Source organism: Cavia porcellus, unplaced genomic scaffold, assembly GCF_034190915.1.
Source record: "Cavia porcellus strain 051 isolate PalLab524CR breed Dunkin Hartley unplaced genomic scaffold, mCavPor4.1 scaffold_31, whole genome shotgun sequence".
NCBI classification, from domain to species: domain Eukaryota; kingdom Metazoa; phylum Chordata; class Mammalia; order Rodentia; family Caviidae; genus Cavia; species Cavia porcellus.
Window position 1 is genome coordinate 5,080,259 of NW_026947514.1, and position 27,904 is coordinate 5,108,162.

The 27,904-nt window shown below is 55.5% G+C and overlaps 1 protein-coding gene across 1 annotated transcript; it reads right to left on the reverse strand.

Annotated features, from left to right (window-relative positions):
- Window positions 1-266: 266 nt before the first annotated feature.
- LOC100729775 (cholesterol 24-hydroxylase) lies at window positions 267-27,195 on the reverse strand. Its single transcript, XM_063241575.1, has 15 exons — window positions 26,938-27,195; window positions 21,274-21,354; window positions 20,727-20,808; window positions 13,355-13,428; window positions 12,960-13,046; window positions 9,539-9,677; window positions 9,159-9,269; window positions 8,250-8,400; window positions 7,775-7,837; window positions 7,035-7,107; window positions 4,999-5,083; window positions 4,498-4,608; window positions 1,483-1,571; window positions 1,083-1,149; window positions 267-970 (listed from the first exon to the last, which is right to left on the reverse strand). The coding sequence occupies exons 1-15, from the start codon at window positions 27,054-27,056 to the stop codon at window positions 800-802; spliced, it is 1,503 nt and encodes a 500-aa protein (XP_063097645.1). The 5' UTR covers window positions 27,057-27,195; the 3' UTR covers window positions 267-799.
- Between the last annotated feature and the right edge of the window lie 709 nt (window positions 27,196-27,904).

Genomic DNA, 27,904 nt, shown 5'->3' on the forward strand with positions numbered 1-27,904 from the left:
AGGACCAGCCTAGGACAAGGGGTGCCTGGGTTTACAGCTCCTCGGCCATCCCTGGGCTGGGAGGACGGGGCTGGCTGTGTGCCCAGCTCCCCAGGACCCTCTGAGGTCCAGCCCCACAGCCCCCACCGCCTCGCCCTGTGATCCAGGGCGTGGTCCCGAATCCACTAACCAGGGCCCTTCTGGTAGTCTGTGACACACTTCATAGGGTGACACCGACTCCCTAAAATGTGGGTAGACAGAAGCAAGAGCACGGTGGCTCGGCGGCCTTTCATTCATGCAGTCAACACACGTTTATTGGGCATCGACTCTGCCCCAGGCCCCAGGGGCCTCAAGGGGCCCGGAGGTGAAGGACGTGAGGACCCTGCTCTCAGGGCTCACGCTGGCCGGTGGTGAGTCACGTGGGCAGACACTCGTGGACAGTATGGTCAGTGCTGTGTTAGAGGTAGCACAGGTGACAAAGAGAGAGGAAGGGCCCTGGCCCAGAAGGGGTGGCAGGGAGGGCTTCCGGGGGAGGGGACACTTGAAGGGGGCTTTAGGGCGTGAGCCAGAGTTAGGGTGTCTGAGGGGTTGGCTGCGGCAGAGCTGGAGAGGCAGGAGAGACTGCGGTGGTGGCTGCTGGGATCAGGACGACCACCATCCCACCATCGAAGGCCACAGCGCTGCAGGCGGCGGCAGGGAGCGCTGAGGGTGTGAAGCAGGTGGTCAGCAGTGGCACAGGGCCCGCGGGAGCCAGTGTAGAGGACGGCCAGGGAGGGTGCAGGACAGCGGAGGACAGAGAGGAGGCGCGGTGGGAGCGCAGTCAGCAGGGTGGCGGTGGGGGTGCGGGCTGCCAGCCCCGGGGCCGCAGGGTGCACAGCACGGGATCCAGCGGCTTGAGCGTGGCCTGCTCCTGCAGCCCGTAGCGCTGCCCGGGCACCAGGCGGAACTCCAGTCTCTGCAGCAGCTTGGCCATGACCACCTTCACCTCCATCTGCGGGCCGAGGGCGGGAAGGAGAGCACGCAGGGGAGCAGTGAGGGCCCCCCCCGGGCCTCCCCCACCCCGCCCCCCACAGGGCGGCCTGTCCCCGCCCAGGGCCTCCTACCTGGGCAAACTGCTGCCCGATACAGGAGCGGTGGCCCAGGGAGAAGGGGAAGTAGGTGAATCGAGGCCTGGGGAGAGAGGCAGGAGGGGTCGGCACAGGGGACACAGGTGACACGGCCGCCCCTTGCTGATGGCCCTTTTAAACAGGGGCAGAGGCACCCAGGGCTGGCCTTGCACTCCCCTCCCTGCCTGGATGCCAGGGTGCACAGGGCAAGGACCCGAGGCTCAGAAGGGGAAGCCGCTCCCAAGGCCGCGGGGCTGAGCTCTGGCGCTGTGTGCGGCAGCAGCCCACTCGGCAGCCTGCCCAGCCCCTCTGAGCTGTGGGAAGCCCCTCCAGCGCCACCTCTGCGGATCTGGAGGCTGCGTGTGCTCCCACCAGGCCAGCCTGCAGCAGGACTTACTTGGGGGCCCCAGGGCCGAAGCGATCGGGGTTGAAGGTCAGCGGGTCCTCAAAGTAGGTGTCCATTCGCCCCATGATGTAGGTGCTGAACTGCAAGCAGAGGAGCTGCTGGCCCGGGGTTCCCGGGGCTCTGTCCCCCAAGCCTCCTGACTCACCTCAGTGCCCAGGCTGGGACCTGGAGCAGCACGGCCCCTGCCCTCTGCCCAGCCTGGTAGGCAGGCATGGCAACCACAGTCCCTGGAATGGACCAAGGCCCCATGGCCTGCTGTGTGCGAGACACCATCCCCTGCCTGGCTCAGCCCTCAGGGGACCTGCCAACATCCCCACCTCACAGATGAGGGCACTGAGGCTCGGCAAGCAAGCGCGTGGTCACCAGGGCCTGGACGCAGTCTCCCCTCCCTCCCTGCCAGCTGTTGCCCCTCCCTTTCTTGAACAAACAGAGAAATGAATAAAACAACACTGAGACCACCTCACCAGCAAACTGAGGCTGTGGGGTCGGTGGGGTAAGGTGGGGACCCCCTTCCACTGTGGGTGTAGAGATCAGTGCGGAGATTCCTCAAAAAACTAGAGCTAGAAACTCCATGTGACCCAGCTCTTCCGCTCCTAGGTGTCTTCCTAAAGAGTTAGAGACCTCACAGTGCAGTGCCACCTGCACACCCCCATTTATAGCAGCACCACTCAACAGCTAACCCTTACAGGTGGCCGTACACCTGGAGCTGACGAATAAAGAAAGTGAAACATTTATATGTGATGGAACGCTACCCTGACACAGCGAAAGACAAACTTGAATAATTTGTTGGAAAAGGGAGGCACCGTCAGATCACGATGTGAAGTGAAATAAATCAGAGGCATGAGCTTAAATATCACTCGGCTTCTCTTATATGAGAAAACTCAAGTTATAAAGAAAGAATCAAATTTTAAAAGTCGGTAAGAGGAAGCAGGTAGATCTTTCTCAAATGGGAAAGGGGCCAAGAGAAGGAGGGAGGGAGGGAAAGGAGACGAAAGCAGGGATTAAGATGTGACAGGCTTCTGCCTGGTGAGCACAAGGTCAGGAGTTCGATCCCCGGGAGAAGAAGGCAGAGGAGGAGGAGGCAGAAGAAGCAGAAGAAGTAGGAGAAGTGTTGGGTTCGTGTCCCAGCCCCACAGAACACATGTGAACGCTCTGTTTTGTGAACGCGTACTAATAAAAATAGACCCGCAGCTCGAAGGAAGCCTCAAAGCTTCCTTCCGGCTCAGGGCCTTTCCCCTGTACCTGGGCGCCTCCGATGGGGCTCAGTGCTCCCCTGCACCTGGCCCTCAGGCTGCGCTTGTCCCTGGAAAGCTGTGAACCCCAGAACTCTCTCCACCCGTGGACAGAGTCTTGGGAGCCCAGCCCGGCCCTGCCCCACTGGTCAGGGTCCAGGGCAGCAGGGGTGAGGCAAGGCCAGGGGCAGAGTCACAAACAGTGAGCAGGTTAGAGTTGGGTGGGGCCCAGGGCACCTGCTGTGGCCCCAGGATTCTCCCCAGACCTTAAATGGATCTCATCCTGCTGATCTCAGCAGAGTGTGGGATAGCGGGGCACTGTCCCCGCCTGACAAGGGTGGACCCAGCCAGAGGATCCCGAGGCTCTGGTGGACACAAGCCAGGGATCCGGGAGCCCCCAGAACCTGTGTGAGCTCACTCTCAGCTCCAAGTGGCAATCCCTGGGTACAGACAATCCTGGGTACAGACCAGCTAAAGAAGTGGGCATAAGACAGATTGGTACGGTCAGGGAATGAAAGAAATGGTCAGTAAAACAAAATGCAAGCCATTGGAGAACATGCCGGTGTGTGCAAGGAGGGTGGGAGGAGCTGGGAGCGTCTGGACACTGGGTGCCCGTTCTCTCCTCAGGTAAAAACAAAGAGGGGTCCTTCCCCAGGCTGAGCCGCATCCCACCAAGTCCACTGAGTGCAGTCCCAGCCTCAGAGTGGGCTCCTTAAAGAGGTGACAGTGACGTCATTGGAGTGGGCCTTCGTCCAGTGTGGCTCTGCCTCTGGAAGATGCAGATCCGGATGACCAGGGACAAGCCGAGGAGAGAGGCCCTGGGCAAACCAATGCTGCCCACGCCTTGAACGTGGCCTGCTGTGGTGTGGCCCCCAGCCTGAGGCACTGGGTCTACTGTGTCCTGGTGACCCAGGTAAACCAACACGATCCCCACCTCACAACCACACACAGAGCCGACTGGTGGTAACGGCTTAGCTTCCTAAAGAAAACTGGAAAATTCTCTGAGGGGGATGGAAGGAAATTCCCTTCAGAGCTCAGGATGGGAAGAGTTTCTTAAGACAAAAGCTTAAAACTAGCTAGTTTTTTAAAAAGTTAAGAACTTTGCCAAAAATGCATTCATATTGCAAGCAGGCAGTCATGAGTTCGATCCCTGGTCCCGATAAAAAGGAAAAATGCAAAAAAAAAAAAAATGCATTCATAAAGACAAGCCACCAATCCTGAGAAATATTTGCACCATAGGTTACCGACACGGTTTGCTACACACATTGGTTTTTTAAGCTCAACAACGAAAAGGGGCAAAGCAAGCCAGCATCTCCAGAAGAGGAAAAAGCAGGCAGGGATGATCTACCTCACCAAGAACCTGCCAACTGCAAATCAAGACCTGTAAAATGCCTTTAGTCAGTGGACCACCAAGCAGGGCGGAGGGAAGAGTGGACGTCCTCCCTGCCGCTAGGGGGCATCCGAGCGGGCACAGCCGCTGAAATGGCTGGGACAAGTTTGTAAATGTCAACACCTGCATGCCCCACCTCTGTCCCTCACGGGGTGGGAGTTGTTCCAGACAGGACAGGGAGACAGGGACCCCACGGGGTACTGGGAGCCCCTTCCGTGTCTGCAGCCTGGACATCTTGGTGGGGCCTGGAGGAGCTCAGATGAGAGAGCACAGGGCGGTCAGCAGAGCCTGGAGAAGTGACCATCACAGAGCCCTGGGCTGCGAGCTGAGCCCCTGGGCCACCCCATGGGAGCAACGGGCAGCCCGCCCCAGAGCCCCACACACCAAGAGCGGAGTGTTGCCGGGGACCCGGACCCCGTCAATCAGCGTCTCCTCCTCCAGCAGGCGGAAGGTGCCCCAGGCAGGCGGGTACAGCCTCAGCGACTCCTTGAGGACCTGGGGTGCCATGGGGAGGTCACAAGTCTAGGGGCCGCCCAGGAGGTGCCCCACACCCACCTCCCTCCCACTCCACACCCCACCCCAGATCCCCAGCCTGGGACCTCGGCCACTTCCTCCCGTGGCCACCTCCTCAAGGGACAGGTGGAGAAACTGAGGCCCAGAGGAGGGGGGAGCTATGTCAGGACAGGAAGCCAGGGCTCCTGGTCCATCACAGATGGAAGACAGGCGAGCTGGGCTTACAGCAGGCCAGACGATGCAGGGAGGGGTCTGGGACAGCCTGGGACAAGGGTAACCTCCCAGGAGGGCTGCGAATCGCCATGCCGAAGGATCAGGAGGCAGCGGCTGACCAGAAGAACTGCCCACATCTGCCTGAGGCTCTGCCCACACCTGAGACAGGTACTGCAGTCGGCCCAGGTCCTCGTAGTCCAGGTGCCTCTTAGAACCAATGACCTCGTCCACCTCGGCCTGCAGCCTGTGGGGTGAGATGTGGCCACGGCCACCACCAGAGAGAGACTTTCTGCCCTGCTGCACAGGGCAGACCCAGCGACTGCCACATCCAGGTGATCCCGTCCGGTTCCCAAGACCTCAGGGCACCTGCTGTGTGCTGGAAGTTGGCATCCACCGAAGGTGGCCATGCACCAGGCCAACGCCTGAGGTGCCCATCGTGGCCCAGGGAGCAGCAGTCAGTAGCAGACGTGGCCCAGGGACGCTGGCCGGGTAAGTTTTTGGACATGCACAGTAACGTGGTGTGCAGAGTTGGGACAATGGGAGGCGGGCGGTCGCTGCTCAGTGGCACAAGGGTTGCTTGCCCGGTGTGGGGGTTTGGTCCCCAACACGGAGGGAGGGAAGAGAAGGAAGGGCTTGGCCCACTCTTGGCTGTTACAGCCAAGAAAAGCCAGCACACGCTGCTGTGGGTGCAGAGGCACCGGAGCCCAGGCGCATGGCTGGTGGGAAGGTGACCTGTGTGCTGCTGCTGTGGGACCCCAGCCACTCCTCAGGAAACTAAGAAAGGGTTACCACATGGCCCCCCAATGCCACCCGGGTGTGCACCCCAGAAAACAGGGCAGCAGCTCTGGGAGACTGCATGCCCAAGCGCGTGGCAGAGCGTGTCTGCGGTAATGGTGGGGGGGGTGGCATGGGGAACCCAAATGCGCCTGTCCACCCGGCAGAGTGGGGTCCACTCAGAAAGGAAGGTGTTCTCAGACCTGCTGCAGTGCGGACAGACCCTGCATGTATTATGGTGGGTGAAATGAGCCGGCCATGCAAAGGTCAGTGCTGCCCAGTGACATTACAGAGGGACCTAGAGTAGACGGATGGCCAGAGCCAGGCTGCGGGATGGGGCAGGGGCTGGGACCGGAAGTGAGGACCACTGCAAAGTGGGCGGAACTCCAAGCCGAGAAGCTCAAAAGGCCGCAGAGGTGGACGGTGGTGACAGCGCCTCACGATGCCAGTGGACTTCCTGCCCCTGAACCACACGCTTACAGACACTTAAAGCGCTGAATTTGAGCCGGGCATGGTGGTGCACACCTTTGACTTCAGCCCTCTGAAGTCAGGAGGCAGGAGGCAGGAGGATGACAACTTGAAGACCAGGCTGGACAACTTAAGGGTCTCAAAATTTAAAAACAATTTAGGAAGGTTGGGGATGCAGTTCATCCCCCGGGGCGAAGGCCCAGAATCCACCTGCAGGGCCTCAGAAAGTTTTCTGAAAATTTTGACATATAATTTTACTCTCTCCCTCTATCTATCTCACAATTACAACACAGCAAGGACTGGGGGGAGATGACAATTCTGGGGGCGACACAGAGGTGAACTGCAGAGGAACCAGTGGGCGCAGACCCAGGCCTGCAGGGTGGACACTCCGTCTGGGATGGCTGGGGTAGGGATGGGTGGGCTTACTATTTTTATCATTTTAACTTTTATGCTTTTCCCCCAGGTGTGTGTGTGCCTGTGCGTGTGCGTGTGCGTGTGTGTGTGTGTGTGTGTGTGTGTGTGGTAGCCCCAGTCCACCGGCTTTTTATATAAAGTGCCCGTGGCTATTAATCACATCTTTTTACACCTGTGTGTCACAGGCTACTGTGTGTTGTCAGGTAATCTTTCATTCTGCCCTTTGACGCTGAAGATGACAAACACTTTTCTGTTTGTTTTGTTTTTCAGAGTAGGATTTGCTATGTAGCCCAGGCTGGCCTTGAACTCTGAGTCCTTCTGCCTCAGCCTCCCGACTGCTGGTCAGGGATCACGGTAGAGTGTGCCACCATGCCCTGCGATGGCTGACACGTGGAACCTGGGTCTTCATCCTCCAGAAGTGCCCACCCTAGGATGTGGGGGAGAAGCAGTGCCAGGGCCCCAGGGTGCAGGGAAGCAGGATTCAGCTGTGGAGAGGGTGCTGTGGTGGTTACCTCTGCAGACCCCAGGCAGCGCCCTACCTCGCCACGATCTCGGGCTGGCGGGACAGCTCCATCACCGTGAAGGCCAAGTGGTTGGCGGAAGTCTCGTGACCTGCAGGCAGAGAGGGCATCGGCTGCTCCACGCTTTGCTGTGGCCACTGGTCACCTGGCCCCAGAGGTGTGGGAACAGACAGGAGACATCCCGACCAGAGCGGGCATCGCCGGAAGGCTGGCTCTGGAGGCTGGCAGGGCTCAGCCAACCCGCCGGCCAGCTCCCACCAAGCTCGCTGCAGAGGCTGCCGGTGCCACCACCCCAGCAGAGCTGCCTGACCAGATGCAAGCAGAGGGGACTCTGGGTGCAGAGCCAGCTCCGCCGGGGCCCAGGGCCATCGGGAAATCTCGCGGTTTCCCTGGGGAGGAGGCACCTGAGAACCCCCTGGAAAGCAAGGAGGGGTCTTCCAGGTGTCGAGGACACTGGGGAGAGATTTGATGGACAAATGCGTGGCGAGGCCCAGGGCCTCTTTTGTGCCGATCTAATGAAGGCCCCAGAACTCCAAGGGGAGCTGTGACCCAATGCCACCAGCCATTGCCAGCTCGGTGACCAGGCTGGAACAGAGCCCACCAAGACCCCGGAAAGAGGAGGTGCCTGCTGCCCTCGCCCAGGCCCCAGTGGATCTCTCAGGCAGCCCCCCAAAGCCTCTCGGTCTAGGCTCCAGTGACCTGAGGCCCCCGTGACTTCTGCAAAGGTCGGAGCCGGGGCCACCTGGGAAGCTACGCACCCGCAATGAAGAAGGTGACAAAGTTGTCCAGCAGGACCTCTTCGTCCTGGGCTCCTTCTTCAGCTGAAAGACAAGGGGACCCTCAGCTCCCCTTCCCCATGGCTGGGGAGAGAGCCAGCCATTAGCTGGGCGCGTGCCTGGCATCCCAGCACTCTGGGAGGCTGAGACAGGGGGATCTCGAGTTCAAGCCCAGCTTGGGCAATTTATCGGTTTAGTGAAATCCTGTCTGTAAACGAGAGACAAAAAGGGGCTGGGGACGGGGCTCAGTATGAAGGCCCTGGGCTCCACTGTGGCACGAGAAACGGGTAGGAAGGGAAGCAAAAGGATGGAACAGAATGCCCGCCTATCTCCAAAGCAGACAGTGGTGGCCGGGTCTTGTCCTCTCCCCTCCTCCCCTCCCCCCTCCCCTCCTCCCCTCCCCCCTTCCCTTCTTTCCCTCCCCTCCCCCCCCTGCTCCCCCACCCCGTCCACGCACCTTTGAGGATCTGCGTGAGGACGTCGGCGGGGACGCTCTCGCCCCTCTGCAGGGCCTCGCGGCGCCGCTGGACCCAGTCCCTGCCCACCTGGCGCAGAAGGCGGACGCTCTCCCGGACCTCGCGCAGCTGCTTCCTCCAGCCCGGCATGAACTGGACGAGAGCCGAGCCGCGGCTCAGGCCCGGAACCCGCCCCGCGCCCGCCCAGACCTGACCGAAACCGAAACCGCAGCGCCGCAAGCTGGGGCGCAGGAGAGCCGGAAAGTTCTAGAAAAGCCGGAGCTTCCGGGAGACGGATGAGGAGGACGGCGGGCGGGCGGAGCCCAGCGCCAGGTCCTGAGCGGGAAGCAGAGGCCCCAAGGCAGCACTGGGAAGTACAGGGACCCCCAAAGGTGGAGACAGCTAGGGTGGCATCACAAAGGAGGAAATCATGCGGCTGAAAAGATGGGGTGGCACTGGGGGCTGCAAGCTCAGAAAGTGAAGTCTCAAGGCACAGGAGGGGCACCTGGAGGTCAACTCAGGAATCACCTTTCCCCTGTCTTCCTTCTTCATGTCTGGAATAAGGAAGTGATAGCTGGAGCTACAGCAGTCATTTTATGACAATGAGGTGATGGCTGAGGACAGGGGAACACAAAGACAGAACGATTCGGGAGCATGTGCTGTGAGGGAGCTGCCGTAGCCACCTTAGATTGCCTGCTTTGGGAATCATTTAAGTTGAGACAGAGAGAGAGAGATTAACTCTTAACTTACAGTGAGCCACTTTGATTTTGGGCCTGTGCTTTAGGCGGTGCCCACGAATCCGGGTACCAGAACTCAAAACCCATTCTGAGAAAACTACCGCAGGATGTGCCGCAGTACACGCAGGCAGCAGAGCTACGGAGGTGGGTCCTGGAGGCGGGTGGGGGCGGTACCTTCGCCAGAGTGTTGCGCGATGCACTGACGCCCTCCAGCATGACTTTCACTGCGCGCGACAGGGGCTTCTGGGCACCCAGCAGCATGCTGGTCTCCATCCCGAAAGCTGCCTGGGGGGCAGAGGAGGGCGCGTCACCCCGAGGGGCGGAGCTGGGGCTCAGGCCTGGGCCACGCGTGTCTGTGCACTGCGCCGCCTCTGGGTGTCGCTTTCCAGAGAATCCGCAGCGGCCCCAGGCGGAGCTGGGCTGCTCTGAGCTCGCAAGGCAGCAAAACGTGACAATCGCAGGGGACACAGAGAAGGGGTGGGAGGGCAGGCGAGCGGGGAGAGGAAGCGAGGAGGGGGGACCCTCTGGGACCTGCGCCCAGCGCCACGAGTCACCTTGGCCAGGATGTCGATGGTGGCGCAGGTCAGCATGTCCTGCATGGACACCGGGGTCTGCCCATCCGCCTTGGCCTCCAGGATCTCCACCAGCTGCTCGGCCTTCTCATTGAAAGTCTCCATCAAGCTGACCAGGGAGCTGGGGAACAGTGCAAGCATCAGCGGCCACCAACACCAGCCCTGCTCCAGGGTGCCCTGTGCCCTGCCTCTCTGCAGAGCACGTGGGGAGCCCCCAGCCCCTCTGCCTCCCCCGCTGCCGGGTGTAGACCGCAGGCTGGGTCTCAGTGATGGAGCCTGGGGTCTCCTCACGGCCTCCCCTCCGGAGGGCGCTGCTCTTGGCCTTAGTGCCCTGGTGGTTGTACAGGTCCTCTGTCTGCCAGCGTGGCCCCAACTCAGACCACAGGGCCACAGCAGCGCAGAAACTCTGGGGCCTCCTGGAGTCCACGATGCAGCCACCTCGCACCCCTGCAATCCGCGGTCACCTGCCCTCCCTCGGCCACCGTCTGTAGCCTTTTCCCCTTTCACTTCTGGCCTTGGGCAGTGCCCGAGCACAGACAGAAAGGAGTCCTTGGAGGCCCCCCGCAGAGCTCGGAGCTCCGACCCTGCAGCGCCCCTGCTCCTGCCCCGGGACAGTTTATCCCCCAGGTGCACGTGTCCGAAAGACCTTAGCGCCACACGCTCCAGACAGGAAAACCACAAACCCAAGGGGTGCAAGGCGGTGGGTTGTACGGTACCCGCCATGCACTTCTGAGCCCTTTTTGTCATTAAAAGCATTTTTATATTAGTCTGAGTAGAGGGTACATGGTTATTCTTTGTCCTATTCCTAATCTTGAAATTTATGAGGAAATTTGAAGTCAAGTTCAAATGAAAGGTTTTTTAAAATCTAAAAAGGACTGGGGGTTCAGAGGTACAGTGGTTGCCTAGCATGTGTGAGGCCCTGGGGTTGATCTGTAGATACAACACACACACACACACACACACACACACACACACACTCACACACTCACACACTCACCGCTGAAAAGATGATGAAATGAGAGAAGAGACACACAGAAAGTAAATTTTTACTTAGACTCAGTAATACTTTGGCAAACACAGACGCCTTCCAAAGCCTCTTTCATGTAACTTGGGCATTCCTAATAAAATAGTGATTTCTAGAATGCTACTTATTGTGAGTTTAGAAAACAAAAATGTTGACAGACCCTGCCTCAAAAAAATTAATTTGTTAAAAACGCCTGGGGGGTGTTGGCGCACATCTGCCATCCCAGCTGGCTGGGAGGCTGAAGCAGGAGGATCACAAGTTCAAAACAGTCTGGGAATTCAGTGACTCAGCAAGACACTGTCTCAAAATTTTAAAAAAAATTTTTTAAAGGATTGGGGGTGAAGTCAGGCCCACAAAACAGAACACACCAGACAGTGCTGCTGGTGCCTGCGATGTGACCACATGGCCATGGTGTGGTAGAACCCTCATCCTTTGATAATCTTGGGGTCCCTGGAGTCTTGGCTGGCCTTTGTACAAGGCGTCTTACCAGGAGGATTTGTAATAAGGCCCTTCTCCTGACCTGCCTTCTCACGCCCGGGACTTTCCCTTGGCTCGGACACATCCGCCCATTCCCCCGGCCCTCCTGGGCCTTCCTGGAAAAGCCCAGTGCTGGCTGGGACAGGAACCAGGGGCTGGGGGCTCTGCCTTGGGGACCCGTGGTCTGCCTCATGGGGGCACCGAGGGCACCAGGAGAGGGCGCTGGCAGCTGGAGGCTGATGGCCGGCGCCGGTGCCCGCACAGCCCCACTGACCCGCACAGCCGGAGCCATCACACTGCCCCAGAGCACTCTCCGGCTGCCAGCTGGAGAAGCCTGAGTGCCAGGCGTGGAGGTGCCGGCCTGCAACCCCAGCACTCTGGAGGCTGAGGCAGGAGCATGGCCATGAGTTCAAGGCTGCTCTGGACTGCGTAGGAGACCGTGTCTCAAAAAACCAAACGAGCAAAAAGATAGAAAACTCAGCGCTGTCTTGGAAGGTGACGCTTGTCACCTGTGGCCCCAAACTCAACCTTGGTCAGGGAAAAGTAGTGCTTGGGGCACAAAAGATGCCATTTAAAAGTGGATTAGAGGGCCAGGGATTTAGCTCAGTGGCACAAGCGCCTGCCTGGCAAGCGCAAAGTCGTGAGTTCAATCCCCAGTACCACAAAAGCAAAACCAAACCAAACCAAAGTGGATGAAAGAACAGTGTTAAACTGAAATTTCCCCCTCATTTGTAGTTGTGTGGCGTGTTCCCTTAGGAAGAGCACATGAAGTATTTAAAGGTCAAGAACACACTGTCTCCTAACTTACTCTCAAATAGCTTTTATATATACACTTTATATAAAATACAAGTCAGAGACAAGGAGGAAGAGTCGTTGTATACACTCATAAAGAACGCATTATAAGGCAAGTAGTGATTTTAACAGTAAACCATAAGTAAAGTCTGAGTAAAAGATACACAGACATCCCTTATCCTAGTGCGGCAAGTTTTCTACATACCTGACATTTTATCAAAGTAAAAGATGATCTTCCTTGAAATATTAAAGAGCTATCCTATTACCCAGGTGTGTGGCCAAAAGAAATGAAAGCATATCTACAAAAAAAGCCTTATTAGAAATGTTATAGCAGCCTGATTTATTATTGCTGAAAAGTAGAAATGACCCCAGTGATCATTCACTGAAGAATAAAAAAACCCCGTGTGGCATGTGTACAACAGAATATTACTTGGCAGTAAAAAGGAATAAACACTGATTCTGATGAAAGGAAGGAGCCATGAAAGTGTTATTCTAAGTGGAAAACGCTTGTCCTGAGGGACCATTTGGATGGAATGCCTGGAACACAAAACCCTGGGGCAGAAGGCAAATGCCCCCCTTGTGGCCAGAAGATGAGGTACTGGGGAGCAGCTGGCTCTGGGGTGATGAAAGTGACCTCAAATATTGGGATGCTGGACCCTAGTTCCCACTGACTGTCCATTTCCAGCGGGCAGATTATTTGAAATGTGGGTTACATTGCAATAAAAGGGTGACTGATACTGAGGGTGGGGTGCACACCCACAGCTCCAGCACCCCAGGAAGCTGAGGCAGGAGGATCCCAAGTTCCAGCCCAGTTTTAGCAGACTTAGTAAAGCCCTGTTTCAAAATTTAAAAATTAAAAAAGGGTTAGGAATGTAGCTTGGTGCTGCGCACCCCTCAGGGAGCAGGGAGCCCCGTGCTCTGGCCAGCGTGGTCACTCACTCTGATGCTCCCAGGAGCGCAAGGGCCACTCGTCTGGCTGCCTCCAGACCAGGGATGCCCTCTGTCCCATGTCAGCCTCGCCGGGAGAGACAAGTCCCCCAGGCCACCCCGACCTGAGTACCTCATTCTGCAGCCAGCACAGGGCGCCCGGCCGGGCTCTGCCACACTCACCTCCGGCTGAAGGCCAAGTCCATGACTTTGCGCTGCTTATGCCACCGCTCATAGTCACATTCGGACACCAAGCCCTGGCCAAAGAGCCTGTGGGAGACAGGGAGGTCACACGAGGAAGCAGGTGAGGAGCTGGCATGCTCTGGGGGTCACCTCAGGGGGACAGGTCCTGGAGCCAGAGTGCAGATTGCTAACTGTTCCCAGGGTGGACGCACTGACCACATCATGTCAACTGTCCCATGAAACAGTGCACCGTACACACGGTGAAACGGCAGGGGGCGCCCTGCAGATGTGTGCAGCTTTTTATGTCTCTCCACCGTAAATAAGAAAGGGGTGATCTGTGCTCCAGACTCAGCAACCCCACCCCTCCCGCACCCGGAGCTGTCCCTGCTCCTCACCTCTCTCCAAACACGGTCTGCAGGGCACAGTACATCTTGGAGTCCTTGTTGTATTTGGTTGACATCAGGAACTTCTAGACAACCCCAGAAAAACAATGTGAACTTGGGGGACCCGTGAACACCCCGTGGAACTCCTGTGGAAGGCACCTGGAGCCGCTGTGCCCTGGCTGCATGCTTAGCTTGCGTCCACTTGGGGACAAGGAGAAGGGGCCCAGGTGACTTGTTTCTGGCTGGCCACACAGTTCCAGGGCTGCCAGGGTCACAGGAGAGACTGCATGGGCCTGGCATCATGAGTCCCGACCAGCAGCCGAGGTCCGAGAGACTCCAGGGGCTCAGCAGTGCTGCTCCCCCACTGGCTAACTCTGCTCCCTGGCGAGCTGGTCACCCGCCTGCCCCTCAGCATCCTCATCGGACAGGATGAGGTGACAAGAGTGGCTGTGTGCTCAGGCTGCAGTGAGGGGTAAATCTGTCCCTCCTGCAAAGCCTGGCATACAGCAGGTGCTCCATAAATGTCAGTTACATGGGGTCACCTCGCACACAGCTCATGTAGTGCCCAGAGGACCCCACAATATGTGGGCTATCACTATGCAAGTAGCAGGGATAGAATTTCCAACTGGCCCCGAATTGGTCACACTTGAGAGCACCCAGGATTTGGACCTAGGATGGGGAGAGAAGCCCGTGGCCCAGGCCAAGGGGCACAGGGACTGTGGGTCACTAAGCTTGGTCCTGGGGCCCTGGGAGGCAGTCAGAGGACTCCTCTGTTGTGACCTAGGACTGTGAGTTCCACTTCTGGTGTCCAACTTTGATTTTTCAGCTGAAAGGAAACCCAGGGACAGCTGACTGACGTCACCAGCCACATCCAAGCTGTTCCCAAACGCTGGCATTGACAGCCAAGCCCTATCATCAGCCAGGTCCACCTGGAGCAAGACCACAGCCAGCAGCGAATGCCCACCTCCACGTGCCGGGGCAGGCTGAGGTCTGTGCAGCCCACTCTAGCTAAACTAAACACCGGGGTCCCCGGCCTGCTGTCCCACGGGCTGGGATCCCACAGCTGCCCATGAGCTGAGCTCTGGGATGAGGGACACTTGAGCAGCCCCTGGCTCTTGCCCTTCCTCCTGTCACCCCATAGATGGCTGTCTGCTCCCCACAAGGCAGTCACAGCCAAGGACTCTCCTCCTGCCTTCCCCAGCAGGAAAATGGGGCAGAAAGGAACAGAGCATCTGTTTTCAGACACCATTTTCAGACAAGCAGTGCAGAACTGTGAACCAAAAAGAGGAGAAAAAAAAAAGGCGTGGGGTTTGACCTAGGGTTAGCCCAGTTTTCTACCTAGAGGCAATTCCAGGACAGTAGCGCGAACACAGAGACCCAGATACGGTCCAGCAGTGCGGGGAGTTGGAGTCCAGAAACCCAAGGAGGGGAAGAGCTATGCAGAGGCCGGCCGGGTCCCTGGAGCACAGGACAAGCCCCCCTTGGCACACACAGTGAGGTGGCAGCACCATGGGATGGGAAGGAGCACTCCAAGGAGCACTCCAGGGAGGAGCTGGTCATGGGTCAACCGTGGGCTGAACACTTCTCAGATCACACAGGGTCAAGAACTGCTCTAGTTCCCACAAAGTGTCAGCAGAGGTCCCCCGGGCGCCATTCCTTAGTGGGACACACCCTGGAGTCAAGTCTCCTCTGGACCCAGCCAACAAAAGCCTGAAAGCAAACCTGGGAAGGGTCCCACTGGCCCGCAGGCCCCTTTACCGCCTTGCAAAGCAAAGGCAAACTCTTTACAGGAGCACAATAAAACTATCTTTTGTGAAGTTTTGAGATGGCCTTAAACTCCTGGGCTCCAGTGATCTCCCAGCCTGGCCTGCAGAGTACCTGGGACCACGGACACTCAACATCATGCCCAGCACTTAAAACACAATCTACCATTCAACAGTGTAAAATTCCCAATGCCCAGGATCCAACAGCAGCATCCACCAAAAAAACTAGACAGGCCAAAAGGGAAACTCTGACCTATCCCTGGCCTCGGGAATCATATATGTGATAGGTTTGGCACACACATTTTCAGATACCCACTATGAATATTATAAATGTGTCCAAGAAACCCACACACCAAGAAGTTCAAAGAATCCGAAATAGAATTAACAAAAAGCAAAGCACAGCATGATCTATGCTGAGACTAGGGAGAGAGGAAATCATAAGAGTAAAGAGAAACGGGTGAGTATAATGTTTCCCGAAGATAGAGTGAAGATAAAATCATGGGCCCTGGGATAAAAGGAGGGAAGAAGAGAAGGGAGGGGAGGAGAGAGAAAGAAAGACTGGAGCTAAAAGTCAGTCGTAGAGGTAAAACAGAATGTTAAACAATGCTTAATCCAAAAGACAGGAAAAGCTGGGAGTGGTGGTATCACTCTGAGCCCAGTACTCTGGGAGGCTGAGCAAGAGAACAGGAGAAGGAAAGAAAGAAAGGGAAAGGAAAGAAAAAAAGGAACAAATAACAGACAGAGCGTGATGCAGTGTGGTGGTTTGTGTCTGGGTGGCCTCCCAAGCCCCATGCAGTCATGGAGATGCCGAATCTGGTGTTCGTGATTGGTTTGTTGTCTGTGCTTAGTTTGGTGGTGTGAGTGCTGCACCGGCCCAGAGGCAGGTAGCCAGCATAATATACAAGGGAGGGAAGGAGGTAATGAGGTGTGCTTTTCCCCTTTTTGCCTTTTCTTTCTTGTTGATTTTTGGAATCTGCCACAGCCGCCATGAATGGCTGCCCCTCAGGCACGCCATGCTGCCTTGAAGCCAGTTGAGTATGGATTAAAACCTCCAAAAACTATAAGCTAAATAAACCTTTCCTTCCCTAAATTTGGGCATCAGGTATTTTGTCTCAGCAATGAGAAAAAAGTAACCAATATATACAGTAAATCCCTGAGTTATGAGCAAGTTCCATTCTGGAAGAAGGGCTTGTAAATGGGATTTATTTGGCAGCCAACAAAGTCAGTCTTATGCAGTACACCTGTAATTGCTCAGAACTCATAAATTGGGGACCTATTCTGCATTTAAATACACCTATAAAAATAATCACATTAGCCAGGTGTGGTGGCTCACAGCTGTAATCCCAGCACTCAGGAGGCTGAGGCAGGAGGATAGTTGTGCATTCAAGACCAGCCTGGGCTACAAAGTAATCTCAGGGCCAGCCTGAGCTGCATAGAGAGACCCTGTCTCAAAAAAAAAAAAAAAAAAAAACATTAATGTAAATGATCACCTAAGCATTTTGTTTAAAGACAGAGATTCTTGACCTGCTTAAAACAGCAAGACCCAACTGCATGCTACTAGAAGAAACCCACCTCAGATGGACAAACACAGGAAGACTAAAAGGAAATGATAAAGGTGGGGGTGGCTGTATTAAAGGGAAGAAAAGTACTTCAGGGCAAAGAATGTAAGCAAGGGTAGAGAAGGACATTCCTAAGGGTAAAGGTGTTGGTTAGTCACGGTGACCCAGCAATGCCACTAAGTCCCACCTGCCAGAATTCCAAACTGCGCAATGTACGTACAACGGGTAGGATGAAAGTAGAAATAGACAGATCCATGGCTTTGTTCTAGAGGCCAACACAGCATACCTAGTAACTGCTGGAATAAGTGGAAAACAATTACTAAAGCTTCAGAGACTTGAACAACATTACTGATCAAACTGACCTAACTGACAAGCTCTATTTGACAATTATGGAACACACATTCATTTTTAAGTGTTTATGAATGTTCATTAAAATGAGTCATTCTATGAGCATGAATTTATTTAAAAGAATTAGAGTCATAGAAAGTGTTTTCTTTGATTTACAGAATTAAATTAGAAATCAGAAACAGAAAGATATTTGGAATATTTAATCATATTTAGAAATTGAAAAAACATTAATCTAAATAATCCATGGTTCAGAGAAGAAACCATGAAGTTAGAAAATAAACTAAATAAAAAGGAAGACATAGCATTTCAAAATATGTGGTAAATGAGTTCTAAAGCAGCGTTTGTAATTCCCTTTAAATGTTTATATTAAAAAGTAAAGATATCTGGAGCTGGGGATTTAGCTCAGCGGCATAAGCGCCTGCCTTGCAAGCAGGCAGTCATGAGTTCGATCCCCAGTACCGGTAAAAAGGAAAAAGATCAAAAAAAAAAAAGAAAAAAAAAAAGTAAAGATATCTAAAATCAATGATCTATGCTATCATCTTAAAAATTAGGATAAGAATAAGTTAAACCCATGCCTATAATCCCAGCACTTGAGAGGCTGAAGCAGAAAGATGCTGTGAGTTTGAGGCCTGTCGGGGCTGCAAAGTGAGTTGAAATCTAGTCTAACCTGCATAGTGAGTCTCTGTCTCAAAAAGACAAAAAAAAAAAAAAAAAAAAAAAGAGAGAATAAATTCAACCCTAAGTAAACAGAGGAAGAAAATCATGAAAGGTAGTAACAGATAAGGTAGACAACAGGCAAACAGCACACAAAACAATAAAAACAAAAGCTCAGTCTTGGAAAAAAATGAATAAAAACTTATAAATATCGTAATAGATGGATTAAGAAATAAAAGACTTTGGGTGTAGTGGAATAATCTGTAATCCCAGCTACTGAGGAGACTTGAGGCAGGAGGAATGAGAGTTTGAGGCCAGCCTGGAAGGATTACTGAGGCTGTGTCTCAAAACAAAATGAAAAAGGCTTTGTTACATAGCTCAGTCTGAGAGCATGCTTAGCATACTCAAGGTCCTGAGTTCAATCCCTAATAAAGAGAGAGGCAGAGACAGAGACAGAGAGACAGGGAAGGAGGAGGGAGAGAAGAGAGGAGATGAGAGCAGAATAGAGGGAAGGGGAGGGAGGGGAAGAGGAAGGGAGGGAGGAAGAACCCAAATTAATATTCTCAGAAATGAACAGGGGAGCATCACTACAGATCCTACAGATGTTAAAAAGGTAGGTAAATACTATGAACCCTTCATGCCAATTACTGAAACAGTTTAGGAGGGAGGAACAGAGCCCTCTGCAGACATGGAATACCATTCAAGAAAAAAATGGAAACTCGGAGTGATTATATATCAATTAAATAAGTTGGGACGGAATCCTGGCACTTCCTACAACACGGCGCACCTTGGTGAGATAAGCAGGTTTCACAAAAGCAGCAAACGTGTGGCTCTGCTCTGAGAGGGGCCTTGGCAAGGCAGTAAACAGGGTGAGAAGGAAGATGCTGGCCCCCAGTGGCCCAGGCCAGGGAGCGTGAAATGGGGTTCGGTGTTACCGCGCGCAGGGTTTCAGTGGGAAGGATGAAGAATTTCTGGAGCCAGAGTCTATGTGTAGATGCACAGCCATGAGAATGCACTGAATGCCTTGAGCTACACAGCTAGAGATAGTCCAGTCTGGACACTTTATAGGATGTGTTATAATAATCTAAAGGATTTGGGGCTGCGGGTTTAGCTCAGCACTGTAAATGTCTTCCCTGCAAGCTTGAGGTGGTGAGTTCAATTCCCCAGTACCAAAATAATAATAATAATAATTAATAATGAAATAAAAAATAATTTAATGTTTTTTAATTTTAAAATACACATTAAAAAAAACAACAAATTGAAAGTGTAACATAAAGTAAACGAACAGAACTTCCTTTAAAAGAAAGTCTAGGCCCACATGCCCTCCCTTGTGAATTCTATCAAACACTAAAGAAAAAGGATCATTCCTGTACAAATTCTTACAGAAAACAGAGGAAAAAGCACCATGTCCCGACCTATCTTGCAAGGCTCAAATTCACCCAACACCAGAACCTGCCAGAGGGGCTGGGGTGTGGCTAGTGGTCAGTGTCTTGGCCCACGAGGCCTTGGGTCGCCCCCTCAATCCCCGAGGGCACAGTGCTGGGCGTGGGGACACAGGCCTGTGTCCCAGGAGGCTCAGGCAGAAGGATCGCTGTCGATTCGAGGCCAGTTTGGACCACGTAGTAAGATCTCGTCTCCAAAAACAAAAGAAAAATAACTATAATAATACCTGACGAGGTGCATTAGACAAAAGAATAAGAGACAAAAACCCTTAACAAAGTATCAGCCACATGAATCTAGCGGGACATAAAGGTTGATGTAAAGTGTTCAGAATGCGGGATGGTTTAACCCCCAGCTGTCGGAGCCGTCCACCATGTTGACGGACATCTTTAAACTCCTTTCTTCTTAAGCAGCGTAGAAGACTTTGCACACGTGTCTCAGCAGCTGCTTTCAAAACTCGTAAAGTGTGTCTGTGAGCTGAGCTTTCTTAAGAAATGACTTGTGGCATCCTGCTAGTGACGCCTCTGTCTTGATGTGTACTCACTTGGGCTTGGGCTTTAGGGCAGGGGTGCAGCTCCGTGGTGAAGGGTTTGGGGATCCGCCCCCAGAACTGCAAAAAGCGAATGACAAAAACAAGAACAACCCCTCCATGCCCTAAATTATGTTTCAGCCTTCTTGGAGTTGCCATGGAAACCCACTCTGTGTCCACTGTGATCGACTATTATGTGCCAGGCATACAATACTTCAAGCCCATCTTTATAGCCCCCATGCCCTGCAAGGGGACCTTGCCACAGAGGAGGAAACTTATCCCCAGAGTCATGACGTAACTCGCCCCAGGTTTCACAGTCGGCTGGTGGCAGAGCTTAGATCGGACCCAGCTTCCACCAACCCCAGAGTGCACGGTAGGTGCCCCCCTCAGTACCTAGGTGGCATGCCTTCCAGAAGAATGCCAGTTTCCAGATGAATGCCAGCTGCTTGGCTTTCTCATCTCTAAATGGGGACTATCAAGAGCCCATGCGCGGGGGGGGGGGGGCATAGTGGAGCACACCTGTGATCCCAGCACTCAGGAAGCTGAAGCAGGAGGATCATTGCTAGTTTTGGCTACATAGTGAGTTCAAGGCCAGCCTGGACTACCTAGCAAGACCTTGTCTCAAAAAAAAAAAAACACTCTGGGGCCGGGGTTTTAGCTCAGCTGTGTAAGTGCCTGCTTGGCAAACGTGAGGTCATGAGTTCAATCCCCAGCACACACACAAAAAAAGACACCCTGTGTAATAAACCCACTCATAGTTATTCCTGAAAACCTGGGAGAGAGAGTCATTCCCATCTCCCAGATGGAGCGGCTGAGCCCACAGCAGATAAACTAACTAAACGTTCAGCTTGTGGACCAAGCTTCCCACCCAAACAGGGACAGCAAAGCCTAGCCCCACTCCATACATCAAATGACAACGCTTGGAGAAGGCAAAGATGCCACCCGCTTCCAGATCCCGGGGAGACGCGCCTAAGTGCCCCAGCTTCTGGAACATTCCTCACAGTCCCGAGCCCTATTCCCACCCTCGCCCTGGGAAAAGGGGACCTCGAAGTGGAAACCACACTTCGGGTAAGAAACCACCCGCTTCTTACCTTGACAGACTCGGGGCTCGTGATGATGACCGAGGTTTTGTGGAAGACGTTGACCCGAACCACGGGCCCGTATTTCTTAGCCCTGGAAGCCAAAGTGACCCGAGAGGGGTGTCAGTGACCTCAGACGTGGGCACCATCAGCCTGGCCAGCGGGTCCTCAGCCTCAGGTCACCCTCCCACCAGCCTCAGTTTCCACATTTGGGAAGCAGGGTTGAGACACCTGATGGTCCCAGGAGCACCCTCTGGATAAACAGTATCGCCTCAGAAGTGTGGGCAAAGTATAAACTGCCACTTTAGACCACGGCCAGGATTTAGTGACCCCTTCACCCCATTTACAGATAGGGGAACTCAGGCTCAGAGGGCTTCGGATGGCTGCTCTCCGGTCGCTTGGTTGGTAATTGGCAGGCGGTGGCTCCCACCCTGCCCCATCTGTCCCTCCACGCTGCGTGGGCCCCCAGGCTGGGAGGTGAGGAGGGCCAGGGGAGAGGATGCATGGGAGCTGCCCCTGGGGCTCAGGGTGAGGGCGTGGGTGACAAGCTGGGACCTACCACTCCAAAAAGACATCTTGGAGCACTCGGCCACAAACCTCGTCCTTTTTCCAAAAGTAGGGGAGGTGACCTAGAAGGAAACTAGAAGAAATAGGAAACGTGAGGCTCCTGGTGGCCTCTGTTAGAGCACACCCCTGCCCCACAGGGACCCCGGGTCACAGACAGAGAACTGTGTCTCGGCGAAGTGATGGCCGGACACAAAATCCAGGTCTTCCTGGTACCGAAGGCCTCCTTGAAGAGGAGACGCTTCTGCTCCTCACTGTCCCCTTGGCCAGAGGTCCGAGTGGGCACAGGAGGGGCAGTGACATCGTGCAAAGCCCCCTGACTCCTGTGGCACACTTCTGTGGGTGTCGAGGGCCAGGCCGGGCCTTGCCTCTCACCTGCGATCACCTGTTAACTTGCAAATCACGAACCCGATTCGTAGTGGGCCAGGCTGCAGAGCCCAGGTTGCCCACCCCCAAGTGCATGCCCCTTACCAACCGCTGCAAACTCAGGCTCATCAGGCGACCATTATGTAAGTTGGCCACATCACCTGACCCACAGCGGGCCTGCTGGGGGGCACCTTGAGGTGCATTTCAAGATGCCAGTGACTCCTTGTCTCATGTAAGGTGTTATTCCCATCACACCCAGCACAGCATCCCAAATGCTGACAACAGAATTACAATCGGAGCTTTCTAGGTCACAGCAATCACATTCCCCCGGGAGAAGTGAAGACCAAAAAATAAGCAAGCAAATAAATAAAATGCCAGAGAGAAAAACACAGAGTTTGGTGTGGGGATGGTCATTCAGTATTGCAAGGAATGATCCTCAAAGAAGGTGACCTGTGAGCTGAGATCTGCCTGCAGGGAGGGGTCTGGGGGAGAAGCATCACAGGTTATGCGAGCCACAGGTACAAAGGCCCTGAGGTACCCTGTACTCAGACAATGAGCCGCCCGCGTGGATACCAAGGCTGGGTGGAGGATCATGGAAGGTTCTGGGGGCTGTGGTCCAGACCTCTGGGGGGAGAGCACAGCAGGACAGGGGCATGCGCTGGCTTGGGACATGGGCACAAGATGTGTCAAAGATGACCCCGGGGCTTGTGCCCCAGATCCATGTACTAAAATGACAAGGGCCAAGAGGAGCTTATTGGGCAGGGGATGCACGGTGCACGCGGTTCACCAGGCTCTAGCTCTGCTCACAGGAGCACAGGCCAGAAGTTCCAGATGAATGCACCCGGAGCGGCCAGCACCAAAGACTCAGCTTCCCCATCACGGCCAGGGCAGCTCTATGCCAGCCCCCAGGGCTCCAGGACAAGTTCCCCAGGAGTAACTTCCGCTTCAGGCTTTCTTGCCTTCATGGGCTATTCACTCCCACCCTCGTGCACCCCCTTAACTTCTTGCACCTCATTTCTGTCCGAGGATGGGCTCTGGGAGAAAGAACCAGGCCCAAGTGGAGGAAAAACCAGGAGCTTGGTTTTGGACCTGGTAGGTCTTCGCTGTCCACCAGACGCCTTGCCCCGGCAGGGAGCAGACAGGAAGTCTGGGGCGCAGCTGGGAGTGAGATGCGACCCTCTGCGGACACATAGCCTTGCCTTTGGAAGTGACGGAGGAGGCCTGGGGCAAACCAGAACGGAGCGAAGAGCCATTCCCTCCGACTCCTGCAGGGGGCGCCAGTGAGAAGACGGGGGAGGTTGCTAGAAACAAGCAGGCAAGGCTGGGTGGAACTTGCAGCACACAGTGCGGGCCACCACGGACAGGTCAAGCTGCAGAGGGACCGCAGAGGGGACAGACGCTTGGGGACTGCGAGGACAAGGAAGCCGGGAGGCAGCAAGACCGCGGCCTTGCAGCTGAGGGAAGAAGCAAGGCCGGAAGCAGGTTCCGCCTCGTGGTGGTCCCTGGGGACCTGGAGTTTGGGGAGACGCCGGAGCCAGCCCGATGGGTGCCAGGGTCAAGAGAGCTGACCAGGAGACTGGAGCCCCAGAGACGGGGCTGAGGCGGGGAAGAAGGTGGAAGAGACAGGCTTTTCCAAGCCGGCGGCTCTTACAGCATCTTACAAAGATGGGAGAGACATGGAAAAGAAGGCGGCCTGGCGGCCTGGGGAGGGCTCAGGCCAGGTGACCTGCAGGTGGTCGTGGCCGGGACACCAGCGCCCTTCCAAGAGTGGCTGGGGGCAGAGGGGCACTGCGCAGGGAAGGAGGAGGCGAGGGTAAAAACTGAGCAGGGGATGGAGAAGAGAGGCGGGCACGGAAGGGAAGGCAGGAAGCTGCGGGCAGCGGTGGTCCCTGGCCCTGTGCACACAGAATTAGCCAGCTGGCTCAGCATTGTTCCCCGTGCTGGGGACGCTCTCGGTGTGGAGCATCGGAGTGAACCTGGACCCTGCCTGACTCGCCAAAGCCTCTACCCTGACTGCTGGGGTCCGGCCACCTTCCCAGGAAGGCCAGGCAAGAAAGGGAATTAAGAACCATTCCTGCCGGCTCGTGAAGGGGGCGCTAGTGAGAAGACGGGGGGGCGGGGTGCTCGCTAGACAAAACCAGTAAGGCTGGGTGGGAGGTGTCATTCAGCACCAGGCCAGAGGTAAGCGACAGAAACCAATTGTCAGACACCCGAAGTAGATTGGACGTGGCAGGGAGGCCGATGCAAGGAGGACCGGATGCACTCTGCACAGCCTGCTCCCCTGACCTGGGCTGGGCTAGGCTTTCCTATGGGAGCAGACCATATGGGCAGTGACCATAGCAGGGGGCTTCTGGAGAGTCCACTGCAAGGCCACTCCAAGATGCCCACACTGGGCCACCCGGGGATCGATTGGACGCCCCCACCTGACAGGGCCAGCAGTGCCCCCACCCCCAGGGCTGGAATCAGCCTGATCTATGCTAAAGAGCCCCCATCCTAGGTGACCTGAAGAGAGAGGAGAACCAGCAATGTCCAGCAGTCAGGGACAACAAATTTATTCCAAGGAGAACAAAATGAGGAGAGGGAGACAGAGAGAAAGAGAGAGAGAGAGAGAGAGAGAGAGAGAGAGAGAGAGAGAGAGAGAGACAGAGAGAGAGAGAGAGAGACAGAGAGAGAGACAGAGAGAGAGACAGAGAGAGAGACAGAGAGAGAGACAGAATCTTTCCTGGTCAAACTGACACTGGCTGCATGGACCAGAACAGTGCAGACTGCTGGGGACTTTCAGAGCAGTGTCAGTGAAGTGGCCCCGGAAGCAAGCAGCGTTCGTGAGAGGTACACGTATGGGGTCCCAGGCTTCGCCTCGACAGGACCGTGCAGCAGGAGGTTGTAATAAGAGCAGAGGGCTTCCCAGAGGAGAGGGCCCCTGCAGAATACAGAGGTGGGGAGTGGGGGGTGGGTGGGAGCCGAACACCCCTAAAACATCCAGGGACAAGTGCCACTCCTGGGGACTCATTGCATGGGCTGCTAATCACAGTTCGAGCATCCAGGCTTTTAATGCCCAAGCAGCTGATCTGTGCTAGAAGAGATTCCAGATCTTCCCTTGGTTCAGTTTCATAACTGACCACCAACCAGGTTTTAATCCAAAGTCTTTCTACATATTTGTGGTTCAGTTCACCTTCCTAGAGTAAAGAGCCCAACTGTGATTACAATCAGCCTCCTGCCTCCCCTCCACCCACTCCCACAAATCTGGAGGTCACACGAGACTGTGCCACAGAGATGGGGAAACTTCAGCCATGGAAAGGGAGAGATATGGACACACACTGCAACACAGATGTACCCTGAAGTATCACACTAAGTGAACGAAGCCAGGCATGCATGGTCACATAATGTGTGGTTCCATCACTGCCAGCTCTCCAGGGGGTGGGGGAGGGGATCAAACCCAGGGTGACAAAAGGAGATTAGCACTCCAGCTGTGGGGTGCTGGCAGAGGAGAGGTGGCCGCCGGGTCTGAGTTTCCCCACGGAACGATGGAACCCTTCTGGAGTTTCTGGGAACGGTTGTATAACTTGGTGACTTTGAAAAACCACTCAACTGGACAGTTTAAAAGGGTAAATTTTGCAGTCTGCAAGTTACAGCTCAACTTTTTAGAAAAGATACAGGGAAAGGGGGTTGATTTTCCTTTTCAGACAGACCTGACAGAATTTGCAATCCCGGAAACTCTTGGGTTTATGAGAAGGCCAAGAAGGAGTGATGAGACTCAGAAAAAGAAGTACAGAACTCATTCAGTTCCAGCCTGAAGGGTTTGAAACCAGGGAGGGTGAATGTGTCCCTGGAGGAGCTCCGGGGAGAATCCAGTGCTTTGAGTTCCTACCGTGCCTGACCCAGGTGCTGCTGTGCTAGAGCCAAGGATACAGCGGCAGATAAGACAGACACAGAGTCCATGGGACAGACAGACACTTAACAAGAGGTTGCACAAATAACTATCCAATTACCATTATGAGGTGAGGGAAAACTCAACTCAGTGACTTAGGTAGGGGTTTGTTAAGGGGTTTGTTTTTTTGAATGTACTATATTCAGGGGTTGAAAAAGAGGACTCGAGCCAGGCCTGGAAGGCTATCTAGGTGCAGAGCCAAGCAGGGCTGCTAGGCAGGGGACAAGGAGTCCTGGGTTGACCCCAAGATAGGAGAGGCTCAGGGAGGTCGGAGCGCCTTCGGGAGATCTGTCGCCTCCCAGGAACACCAGCCACAGGCATCATTGCCAACGCCATCTAACAGGAGCACAGGCTTCCGACATCAGCACCTCTGGCTTGGGCTGGCAATGGACATCCTCTTCCAGAATGCTGAGGACTGAGGTTTTTAAAAGCGTGTCTAATACATTGTTTATTCACTCATTCAATAGATATTTATTGAGTAGCTGCAACATGCCAGGTGTTGGGGATCCACCAGCTGACATAGCGTCCCTGCCCTCCGGGGCTCACATTCTAAAGCAGAAGACACAGACAGGCAACAGGTGTACAGACAAGCAACAAGTGACTTCAGGGTGATGGCCCCAGAGGAGCTTGAGGCTGGGGGACTAGGGAGATCTGTGTTCCGTGCTGCAGTTCCCGGGCTTGGGAAGGGGGAATGGGGGTGGAGGAGCAGAGGACACGATGGTGGGGGGTGGACTGTGTAGCTCCAGCTCGGCTCTGAGATTCAGCAGGGCCTCGCTGGCCCTGTCGGGGGCTTAAATTTGGAACTGGGTTTTCTAGCTCCAAAGTGACAGGATGCCCTCCGCACAGGGACTTAAATGCCACATCTACTCTAACCTGGAGGGGGCGCTGGATAGGGTCCAAGAACGGACTGGAAGTGCAGAGGCGACACAGGAGGGGGCATCCCAGGACAGACAGGAGACAGACACACCGGAAAGCGACCCATCGGCGCGCTCTGTACTTTGATCGGCAGGCCCTGTCCGCGTCCCAAAGTTAAGAGCACCCCCTTCCGAGTCAGGCAGACCCGGGGTGGAATCCGGGCTCACCGACCCGCGTGACCTTGGGCAGGTGACTTCGCCTCCGCGGGCGCGCCTCAGTTTCCTGGTCTGAATGATGGGATGACAATAGCGCCTACCTGACAGGGCTGTCGCTGTCGTCGCGGCTGCGGGGCCCAGCCCGGCAGCTGCGGCTGCGGTGAGTAATCGCTGCTAAGAATAGTGAGCGCCCCAGCCCCGGGCACGGGCGCGGCCGCCGAGTCGAGGCGCCCCCGACCCCCGTGGCCCCCGCCCCGCCCCGACTCCCGCTGGCCCCTGCCCCACCCCCGCTCACCTGGGCCGCGGCGGCCCGGGGATGTGCTCGTAGCGGCTGCGAGCGCGGTGCACGAAGGTGCAGCAGAGGCCGAAGGCAAGCAGCACGGCGCTGCCGAGCAGCAGCAGCCCGGGGCTCATGGCTCCGGGCCAGGCCAGGCCGGGGTCTGCGCCGGGAGCCGAGGGGGCGGGAGGCCGCGATCTGACTCCGCTGTCAGCGCCGCGAGCCGCCTGGGCCCCAGGCCCCGCGCAGCCCAGCACCGCCCCCGCCAGCTCGGCTCCGCCCCCGCCAGCTCGACCCCTCCCCGGCCGCACGGTCCCCGCCAACCACGTGTCCGCCTCCGGCTCCTGCGCTCAGGATCCGCCCCCATTAGGCTCCGCCCCCGGACAAGCTCCGCCCCGTTCTCCACCTAGCCCCGCCCATGTTGGGTAGTATTGCCAATCATAACTTGGTTTCTGCCTCTGGCCCCGCCCCTCCCCGCCTCTCTGGCTCCAGCTCCGCCTCGATGCCGGCCCCGCCTAGAACGCGTTGTCGGGGCAACCCTGAATCTTCATCCCATGCTGCCTGCTGGCTCCACCCCTTTGGCGCCTCTAAATAACGGCGAATCCCCGCGCGCGGTCCTAGGCTCCTTCTTTTCTCCCATGCCAGCCATCAGATTCTCAGGTTCCGCCGCCTGTTCCCGGACCTCTCCCAGGAACCCTTGATCCCTACAGCTTTCCCAGTGGGATCCCACAGAGCTTCCCTTGCGGATCTGTCCACGCAGAGATGCCACAGGCTGGTGACGAGGACCTGCGGGACTCGGGAAGCACGGGCTTGAGGACGAAGGGTCGCTCTGGCATCACCGGAGCCTCCCAGACCCAGGTCTGGAGTGAGGCCGGTGGGGGTAAAAGCTGGGTAGTCAGGGCCGCCCCCAGGGAAAGCCACACGTGTGCCTGGGAGGTCAGGAAGTCACTGAGAAACAGCCAAGGCTCCTTTTCCTGTTGCGACC

Coding starts and splice junctions, on each gene's coding strand:
- LOC100729775 (XM_063241575.1), bottom strand. CDS start 27,056: ATGAGCCCCGGGCTGCTGCTGCTCGGCAGCGCCGTGCTGCTTGCCTTC. Junction 9,678..12,959: donor GACTTGGCCTTCAGCCGGAG/GTGAGTGTGGCA, acceptor ACTGTTCCCCAG/CTCCCTGGTCAGCTTGATGG. Junction 9,270..9,538: donor CCATCGACATCCTGGCCAAG/GTGACTCGTGGC, acceptor TCTGCCCCCCAG/GCAGCTTTCGGGATGGAGAC.